The sequence below is a fragment of the Argentina silus genome (assembly GCF_951799395.1).
Source record: "Argentina silus genome assembly, contig: scaffold_414, whole genome shotgun sequence".
Taxonomy (NCBI): Eukaryota; Metazoa; Chordata; class Actinopteri; order Argentiniformes; family Argentinidae; genus Argentina; species Argentina silus.
Window position 1 is genome coordinate 1 of NW_028152684.1, and position 10,000 is coordinate 10,000.

Genomic DNA, 10,000 nt, shown 5'->3' on the forward strand with positions numbered 1-10,000 from the left:
TCTACGTCCTCCTCCACCTCCACCTCCTCCTCCTCCATCTCCTCCACCTCCACCTCCTCCTCCTCCTCCTCCTCCTTCACCTCCTCTACGTCCTCCTGCTCCTCGTTGTTGTTGTTGGTTTATTGTTATTTGATGATATTAGATTTGATACATTTTGAGCAGCTAGCTGGCCTGGCAACATTTCATTGCACCGTTTAGAGCCTGTGTGTGTCTGTGTGTGTATGTGTATGTGTGTGTGTATGTGTATGTGGACGTGTTTGTGTATAATCTGTATATATGTGTGTGTGTGATCGTGTGTGTCTGTGTTTGTGTGTGTGATCGTGTGTTTGTGTGTGTGTGTGATCATGTGTTTGTGTGTGTGTGTGTGTGTGTGATCGTGTGTTTGTGTGTGTTTGTGTGTGTTTGTGTGTGATATACAAAGAAACCGACCAAGGATTTAAGAGGTCAGATGCAATAATCCACAGCTGGTTTCCATGGTGCCACCATCTGCTTCTCCAGTCTTCTACCATCTCTCTGTCTCTCTCTGTCTCTCTCTGTCTCTCTCTCTCTCTGTCTCTCTCTGTCTCTCTCTCTCTCTGTCTCTCTCTCTCTCTGTCTCTCTCTCTCTCTCTCTGTCTCTCTCTGTCTCCCTCTGTCTCTCTCTCTCTCTCTCTCTCTCTCTCTCTCTCTGTCTCTCTCTGTCTCTCTCTCTCTCTGTCTCTCTCTCTCTCCTCTCTCTCTCTGTCTCTCTCTCTCTCTGTCTCTCTCTCTCTCTCTCTGTCTCTCTCTCTCTCTGTCTCTCTCTGTCTCTCTTTGTCTCTCTCTCTCTCTTTCTCTCTCTCCTCTCTCTCTCTCTCTCTGTCTCTCTCTCTCTCTCTCTCTGTCTCTCTCTGTCTCTGTCTCTCTCTCTCTCTCTGTCTCTCTCTGTCTCTGTCTCTGTCTCTCTCTCTCTCTGTCTCTCTCTCTCTCTCTCTCCTCTCTCTCTCTCTACAGACAGCATGTATGGTAGAGAGCCTAACATGCTAGCTGGTGGTGTTTAGGTAGATCTGGAGCTGAGACCACAGCAGACGTCCAGCTGGCCTGCCTCGTGTGATTGGTTATGCTGGCCTGGCCTCGTGTGATTGGTTACGCCTTGGCCTGGCCTCGTGTGATTGGTTACGCTGGCCTGGCCTCGTGTGATTGGTTACGCTTGCCTACGGTGGCTCCAGAGAGAGAGTCGCTCAGTCTGGATTTACTGGAGCGGGGCTTAACTCAGCTCACCTTCTCATTGGCAGAAGACACATACCGAAAGGTTTTCATTGGCTGAATAAACACACAAATGGCCACAACGTCACTAGCATGTCTAAATTAATGATTAGGGCTGTGTGTGTGTGTGTGTGTGTGTGTGTGTGTGTGTGTGTCTGTGTCTGTGTGTGTCTGTGTCTGTGTCTGTGTGTGTGTCTGTGTCTGTGTGTGTGTACTATACTATGCTACACACTATAGGGTTAAGGTTCAGGGTTAACGTTCAGGGTTAGGGTTAGGGTTAAGGTTCAGGGTTAGGGTTAAGGTTCAGGGTTACGGTTAAGGTTCAGGGTTAGGGTTAAGGTTAGGGTTCAGGGTTAGGGTTATGGTTCAGAGTTAGGGTTCAGGGTTAAGGTTCAGGGTTAACGTTCAGGGTTAGGTTTCAGGGTTAGGGTTAAGGTTCAGGGTTAGGGTTAAGGTTCAGGGTTAGGTTTCAGGTTTAGGGTTAGGGTTCAGGGGTCAGGGTTAGGGTTTAGGGTTCAGGTGCTGTCTATTCCTTCACGCATCAAGGGCTGGTTTCACAGACAAAGCTTAAGCCTCGTCCTGGACTAATTAACACTTTCAATGGCAAATTGCCACTGAGGAATAAGAATTGAGCCTCGTCTGTGAAACCGGACGCAAATGTAGCAGGAGGACAAAATACTGACACATTCAGATAGACCGCTAGGCTAACGCTAACCACTGTCAGCTGGATGGTGATTCAGCCTAGCGTTAGCCTAGCGTTAGCCTAGCGTTAGCCCCACTACAGCCAGGACAACAATAGCTGAGCGTGTGTGTGCGTGCGTGCGTGTGTGTGCTGTAGCACACATGCACGCACACATGCACACACGCATACACAGCCTCCCCTCCCCCTCTCCTGTGTCGGGCGTCAAGGTGGAGGGAGATTCTGTATTCCAGGCAGGTTCAAGTGCTGCAGCGCTGCTGCTCTGTTTGTGTGTGTGTGTAATTGTGTGTGTGTGTGTGTAACCGTGTGTGTGTGTGTAACCGTGTGTGTGTGTGTGTAACAGTGTGTGTGTGTGTTCCAGATGAGGCTGTGTGTGTGTGTGTGTGTAACCATGTGTGTGTGTGTGTGTGTGTGTGTGTGTGTGTGTGTGTTCCAGATGAGGGTCCGTACACCAAACACTCCGCCCCCTCCAGACCGGCAGATGGAGCGCTGGCCATCAGGAGACAGAGTATCCCAGGTAACCACCCCTCTGTTACCTAGGTAACCACCCCTCTGTTACCTAGGTAACCACCCCCCTGTTACCTAGGTAACCACCCCTCTGTTACATAGGTAACCACCCCTTACCCCTCTGTATCCTAGGTAACGACCCTTGACCTCTCTGTATCCTAGGTAACGACCCCTGACCTTTCTGTATCCTTGGTAATGACCCATAACTTCTCTGTATCCTAGGTAACGACCCCTAACCTCTCTCTGCAGTCACATCTGTGTTTATAAACATGAGGACTGTAGACTCATCACTGGAGATAAACCTCCTGGTGTGTGTGTGTGTGTGAGTGTGTCTGTATGCTGTGTGTGTGTGTGTGTGTGTGTGTGTGTGTGTGTTGGATGGTTGGAGCCTTCAGGATGCATTAAACATCAGCTGTCTGCTACAGACACACACCATCTCTCTCTCTCTCTCTCTCTCTCTCTCTCTCTTCTGAAAGTGTATCTTGAATTTTTAAAACACTCTTGAAAAATATATGTTGGTACAAGAACATGACTTCATACTTCATCCCCCCCCCTCCCTTCCCTCCTCCCCTCTCCCCCTCCTCCCTTCCCTTTTCTCCTCCCCTCCCTCCTCCCCCCCTCCTCCCTTCCCTCCTCCCCTCTCCCCCTCCTCCCTTCCCTTTTCTCCTCCCCTCCCTCCTCCTCCCCCCCCCTCCCTTCCCTCCTCCCCTCTCCCCCTCCTCCCTTCCCTTTTCTCCTCCCCTCCCTCCTCCCCCCCTCCTCCCTTCCCTCCTCCCCTCTCCCCCTCCTCCCTTCCCTTTTCTCCTCCCCTCCCTCCTCCCCCCCTCCCCCTTTCCCTCCTCCCCTCTCCCCCTCCTCCCTTCCCTTTTCTCCTCCCCTCCCTCCTCCCCCCCTCCTCCCTTCCCTCCTCCCCTCTCCCCCTCCTCCCTTCCCTTCCCTCCTCCTCCCTTCCCTTCCCTCCTCCCCTCTCCCCCTCCTTCCCTCCTCCACCCCTTCCCTCCCTCCTCCCTTCCCTTCCCTCCTCCCCTCTCTCCTCCCCTCCCCTCCCCTCCCTCATCCCTTCCCCTCCCCCCCCCCTCTACAGAGGAGTTCCGGGGGTGTGGTCAGGTGGAGCTGATGAAGAAGGAGGGGTCTACTCTGGGTCTGACCGTCTCCGGGGGCGTCGACAAGGATGGGAAACCACGCGTGTCCAACCTACGACAGGGGGGCATCGCCGCCCGGTAACACACACACACACACACACATACACACACACACACACACACAAACACACACACACTTCCCCCCTGACCCTCCGTCTCCCTCAGGAGCGACCAGCTGACTGTCGGTGACTACATCCGCTCCGTTAACGGAATCAACCTGACCAAGTTCCGTCATGATGAGATCATCAGCCTGCTGAAGAACGTCGGGGAGCGGGTGGTGCTGGAGGTGGAGTATGAGCTGCCCCCTGTCTGTGAGTACTGCTACTACACCCTACACCCTACACCCTACATACTACATACTACACACGACACCCTACATACTACAACCTACACATACACACTACATACTACACCCTACACCCTACACACTACACCCTACATACTCCACACGACACCCTACATACTACAACCTACATACTACACCCTACACCCTACATACTACACCCTACACCCTACATACTACACCCTACATACTACACACGACACCCTACATACTACACCCTACATACTACACCCTACATACTACACACGATACCCTACATACTACAACCTACACATACACCCTACACACTACACACTACATACTACACACTACACCCTACATACTACACACTACACCCTACATACTACACCCTACATACTACACCCTACACCCGACATACTACACCCTACACCCTACATACTCTTGTTCTTGTTAATTAGTGTGCCATATCAACATTAAGTTTAACATTAAGTTTAATTATGACACTTTATCTGACGGGTGGATTCAGTCACATGCTTCCCAGTGGTCGGTGGTCAAACCACTGTGGGAGGGGCTGAGCACCCAAGACACCCTACATACTACACCCTACATACTACACACTACACACTACATACTACACCCTACATACTACACCCTACATACTACACCCTACACACTACATACTACACCCTACACAGTACATACTACACACTACATACTACACACTACACCCTACACATTACACCCTACACACTACACCCTACACCCTACATACTACACCCTACACCGTACACACTACATACTGCATCCTACATCTTATACACTACCTACTACACCCTACATACTACACACTACACCCTACATACTACACCCTACAGCCTCCACCCTCCACCCTATATACTACACCCTACACACTACACCCTACACCCTATAGCCTACATACTACACCCTACACCCTACACACTACCTCCGGCTGGTTCGATCGGGGTGATCAGAGTCAGGCTGGGGGATGTTAAATCATGCTGGACTCTTCTCACTGTATAGAATGTTTCAGATGTCTATCTATCTATCTATCTATCTATCTATCTATCTATCTATCTATCTATCTATCTATCTATCTAGTGTGCAGTATAGTGTGTAGGCTGTAGGGTGTAGTATGCAGGGTGTAGGGTGTAGTGTGTAGGGTGTAATGTGTAGGGTGTAGTATGCAGGGTATACTCCTAGCCTCCACTGACACATCCCACAATAGCAGAATTGTCCAAGAACTTCTGCAGATGGCAAGTATCTGTGTTGTGCCTGAAGTCTGAGGTATAGAGGGTGAAGTGGAAAGGAGACAGAACTGTCCCCTGGGGGGCGCCAGTGCTGCTCACCACCCTGTCTGACACACATCCCTGCAGCCGTACAAACTGTGGCCTGTTGGTCCAGGAGACAATGGGGGAGTCCACCTGCATCCTCAGCAGCTTATCTACAGGTATTCAGGGCTGTAGGTGTTAAATGCACTGGAGAAGTCAAAGAACATGACCCTCACCGTGCTGCCAGCCTTCTCTAAACGGGACTGAGCTCTGTGTAGCAGGTAGATGATGGCATCATCCACACCAATGTCTGCCTGGTAGGCAAACTACATACTAGTACTACACCCTATACACTATACTACACCCTACACACTACACTACATACTAGTACTACACCCTATACACTACACGACACCCTACACACTACACTGCACACTACATACTAGTACTACACCCTATACACTACATACTACACCTTATATGGTAATGTTGTTGGTCATGGTCATGATGTTGGGTAGTGTTATGGTAATTATGGTATTGTTATGTTAATGATGGTAATGTTATATTAATTATGATAATGTTATATTAATGATGGTAATGGTATGGTGACGATGGTAGTGTTATGCTAATTATGGTAATGTTATGGTAATGTTATGTTAACGATGGTAGTGTTGTGTTAATTATGGTAATGTGATGGTAATTATGGTAATGTGATGGTGATGATGGTGATGATGGTAGTGTTATGGTGATGATGGTGATGATGGTAGTATTATGGTGATGATGGTGCTAATGGTAGTATTATGGTGATGATGGTAGTGTTATGGTGATGATGGTAGTATTATGGTGATGATGGTGATGATGGTAGTATTATGGTGATGATGGTAGTGTTATGGTGATGATGGTAGTATTATGGTGATGATGGTGATGATGGTAGTATTATGGTGATGATGGTAGTGTTATGGTGATGATGGTAGTGTTATGGTGATGATGGTGATGATGGTGATGATGGTAGTGTTATGGTGATGATGGTGATGATGGTAGTATTATGGTAATGATGGTGATGATGGTAGTGTTATGGTGATGATGGTAGTGTTATGGTAATGATGGTGATGATGGTAGTATTATGGTGATGATGGTAGTGTTATGGTGATGATGGTAGTGTTATGGTGATGATGGTAGTGTTATGGTGATGATGATGGTGATGATGGTAGTGTTATGGTGATGATGGTAGTATTATGGTGATGATGGTAGTATTATGGTAATGATGGTGATGATGGTAGTATTATGGTGATGATGGTAGTATTATGGTAATGATGGTGATGATGGTAGTATTATGGTAATGATGGTGATGATGGTAGTGTTATGGTGATGATGGTAGTGTTATGGTGATGATGGTAGTGTTATGGTGATGATGATGGTGATGATGGTAGTGTTATGGTGATGATGGTAGTATTATGGTGATGATGGTGATGATGGTAGTGTTATGGTGATGATGGTAGTATTATGGTGATGATGGTGATGATGGTAGTATTATGGTGATGATGGTGATGATGGTAGTATTATGGTGATGATGGTAGTGTTATGGTGATGATGGTGATGATGGTAGTGTTATGGTAATGATGGTGATGATGGTAGTGTTATGGTGATGATGGTAGTGTTATGGTGATGATGGTAGTGTTATGGTGATGATGGTAGTGTTATGGTAATGATGGTGATGATGGTAGTATTATGGTGATGATGGTAGTATTATGGTGATGATGGTAGTGTTATGGTGATGATGGTAGTATTATGGTGATGATGGTGATGATGGTAGTGTTATGGTAATGATGGTGATGATGGTAGTATTATGGTGATGATGGTAGTGTTATGGTGATGATGGTGATGATGGTAGTATTATGGTGATGATGGGTGTTATGGTGATGATGGTAGTGTTATGGTGATGATGGTAGTGTTATGGTGATGATGATGGTGATGATGGTAGTGTTATGGTGATGATGGTAGTATTATGGTGATGATGGTAGTATTATGGTAATGATGGTGATGATGGTAGTATTATGGTGATGATGGTAGTATTATGGTAATGATGGTGATGATGGTAGTATTATGGTAATGATGGTGATGATGGTAGTGTTATGGTGATGATGGTAGTGTTATGGTGATGATGGTAGTGTTATGGTGATGATGATGGTGATGATGGTAGTGTTATGGTGATGATGGTAGTATTATGGTGATGATGGTGATGATGGTAGTGTTATGGTGATGATGGTAGTATTATGGTGATGATGGTGATGATGGTAGTATTATGGTGATGATGGTGATGATGGTAGTATTATGGTGATGATGGTAGTGTTATGGTGATGATGGTGATGATGGTAGTGTTATGGTAATGATGGTGATGATGGTAGTGTTATGGTGATGATGGTAGTGTTATGGTGATGATGGTAGTGTTATGGTGATGATGGTAGTGTTATGGTAATGATGGTGATGATGGTAGTATTATGGTGATGATGGTAGTATTATGGTGATGATGGTAGTGTTATGGTGATGATGGTAGTATTATGGTGATGATGGTGATGATGGTAGTGTTATGGTAATGATGGTGATGATGGTAGTATTATGGTGATGATGGTAGTGTTATGGTGATGATGGTGATGATGGTAGTATTATGGTGATGATGGGTGTTATGGTGATGATGGTAGTGTTATGGTGATGATGGTAGTATTATGGTGATGATGGTGATGATGGTAGTATTATGGTGATGATGGTGATGATGGTAGTATTATGGTGATGATGGTAGTGTTATGGTGATGATGGTAGTATTATGGTGATGATGGTGGTGATGGTAGTGTTATGGTGATGATGGTAGTATTATGGTGATGATGGTAGTATTATTAGATTAGATTAGATTAGATTCAACTTTATTGTCATTGTGCAGAGTACAAGTACAGAGACAACGAAATGCAGTTAGCGTCTAACCAGAAGTGCAAAATAGCAGAAAGTGCAATGAACAGTATTTACAGGTAGTGCAATATATGATCAGTAGTAGTGCAGTATAATATAGTATAATATAAGCAGTAATATAGCAGTGCAGTATAGCAGTATGTGAGTAGCAGTAGCATTATAGCAGAATAAATAGTTACAGTATGAGCAGTGTAGCAGCATATGAGCTGTATGGGTAATGCAGTCTAGCAGTATATATGTATTAACAGTAACGGTGATGATTATGGTGATGATGGTGATGATGGTAGTATTATGGTGATGATGGTGATGATGGTAGTGTTATGGTGATGATGGTGATGATGGTAGTGTTATGGTGATGATGGTGATGATGGTAGTATTATGGTGATGATGGTAGTATTATGGTGATGATGGTGATGATGGTAGTATTATGGTGATGATGGTAGTATTATGGTGATGATGGTGATGATGGTAGTATTATGGTGATGATGGTAGTATTATGGTGATGATGGTGATGATGGTAGTGTTATGGTGATGATGGTAGTATTATGGTGATGATGGTGGTGATGATGGTAGTATTATGGTGATGATGGTGATGATGGTAGTGTTATGGTGATGATGGTAGTATTATGGTGATGATGGTGGTGATGATGGTAGTATTATGGTGATGATGGTGATGATGGTATTATTATGGTGATGATGGTAGTATTATGGTGATGATGGTGATGATGGTAGTATTATGGTGATGATGGTGATGATGGTAGTATTATGGTGATGATGGTGATGATGGTATTATTATGGTGATGATGGTAGTGTTATGGTGATGATGGTGGTGATGTGTCCTGTGTGTGTAGCGGTGCAGGGCTCAGGTGTCATGTTTAAGAACGTGGAGGTGACGCTGCACAAAGAAGGAAACACCTTCGGCTTCGTCATTCGAGGTAGGTAACCCGAACCCTGACCCTAACACTAGCCCTAACCCTAACCCTAACACGAGCCCTAACCCTGACCCTAACACTAGCCCTAACCCTAACCCTGACCCTAACACTAGCCCTAACCCTAACCCTAACACGAGCCCTAACCCTGACCCTAACACTAGCCCTAACACTAGCCCTAACCCGAACCCTGACCCTAACACTAGCCCTAACACAAGCCCTAACCCTGACCCTAACACTAACCCTAACCCGAACCCTGACCCTAACACTAGCCCTAACCCTGACCCTAACACTAGCCCTAACCCTGACCCTAACACTATCCCTAGCCCTAACCCTGACCCTAACACTAGCCCTAACCCTAACCCTAGCCCTAACCCTGACCCTAACACTAGCCCTTACCCTGACCCTAACCCTAACCCTAACACTAGCCCTAACCCTTACCCTAACACTAGCCCTAACCCTGACCCTAACACTAGCCCTAACCCTGACCCTAACACTAGCCCTAACCCTAACCCTAACACTAGCCCTAACCCTAACCCTGACCCTAACCCTAGCCCTAACCCTAACACTAGCCCTAACCCTAGCCCTAACCCTGACCCTAACACTAACCCTAGCCCTAACCCTAGCCCTAGCCCTAACCCTAACACTAGCCCTAACCCTGACCCTAACCCAAACACTAGCCCTAACACTAGCCCTAACACTAGCCCTAACCATAGCCCTAACCCTAACACTAGCCCTAACTCTATCCCTAGCCTTAGCCCTAACCCTGACCCTAGCCCTAACCCTAACCCTAACCCTGATCCTGATCCTAACCCTAACCCTGACCCTGAGCTTGACCCTAACCCTGACCCTAGCCCTAACCTTAACCCTAACCCTAACCCTCATCCTAACCCTGAGCTTGACCCTAACCCTGACCCTGACCCTAACCCCGACCCTGAGCTTGA

General features: G+C 46.6%; 1 protein-coding gene across 1 annotated transcript in view; it reads left to right on the forward strand.

Annotated features, from left to right (window-relative positions):
* Positions 1-2,364: 2,364 nt before the first annotated feature.
* grip1 (glutamate receptor interacting protein 1) overlaps positions 2,365-10,000 on the forward strand; it is a gene marked incomplete at its 3' end in the record, with an annotated part of 19,869 nt that continues 12,233 nt past the window's right edge. The window contains exons 1-4 of the mRNA XM_083697939.1: positions 2,365-2,441; positions 3,516-3,651; positions 3,739-3,884; positions 8,979-9,062. Coding sequence (XP_083554065.1) covers positions 3,548-3,651; positions 3,739-3,884; positions 8,979-9,062 — 334 coding nt within the window. The remainder of the gene's footprint in view (positions 2,442-3,515; positions 3,652-3,738; positions 3,885-8,978; positions 9,063-10,000) is intronic.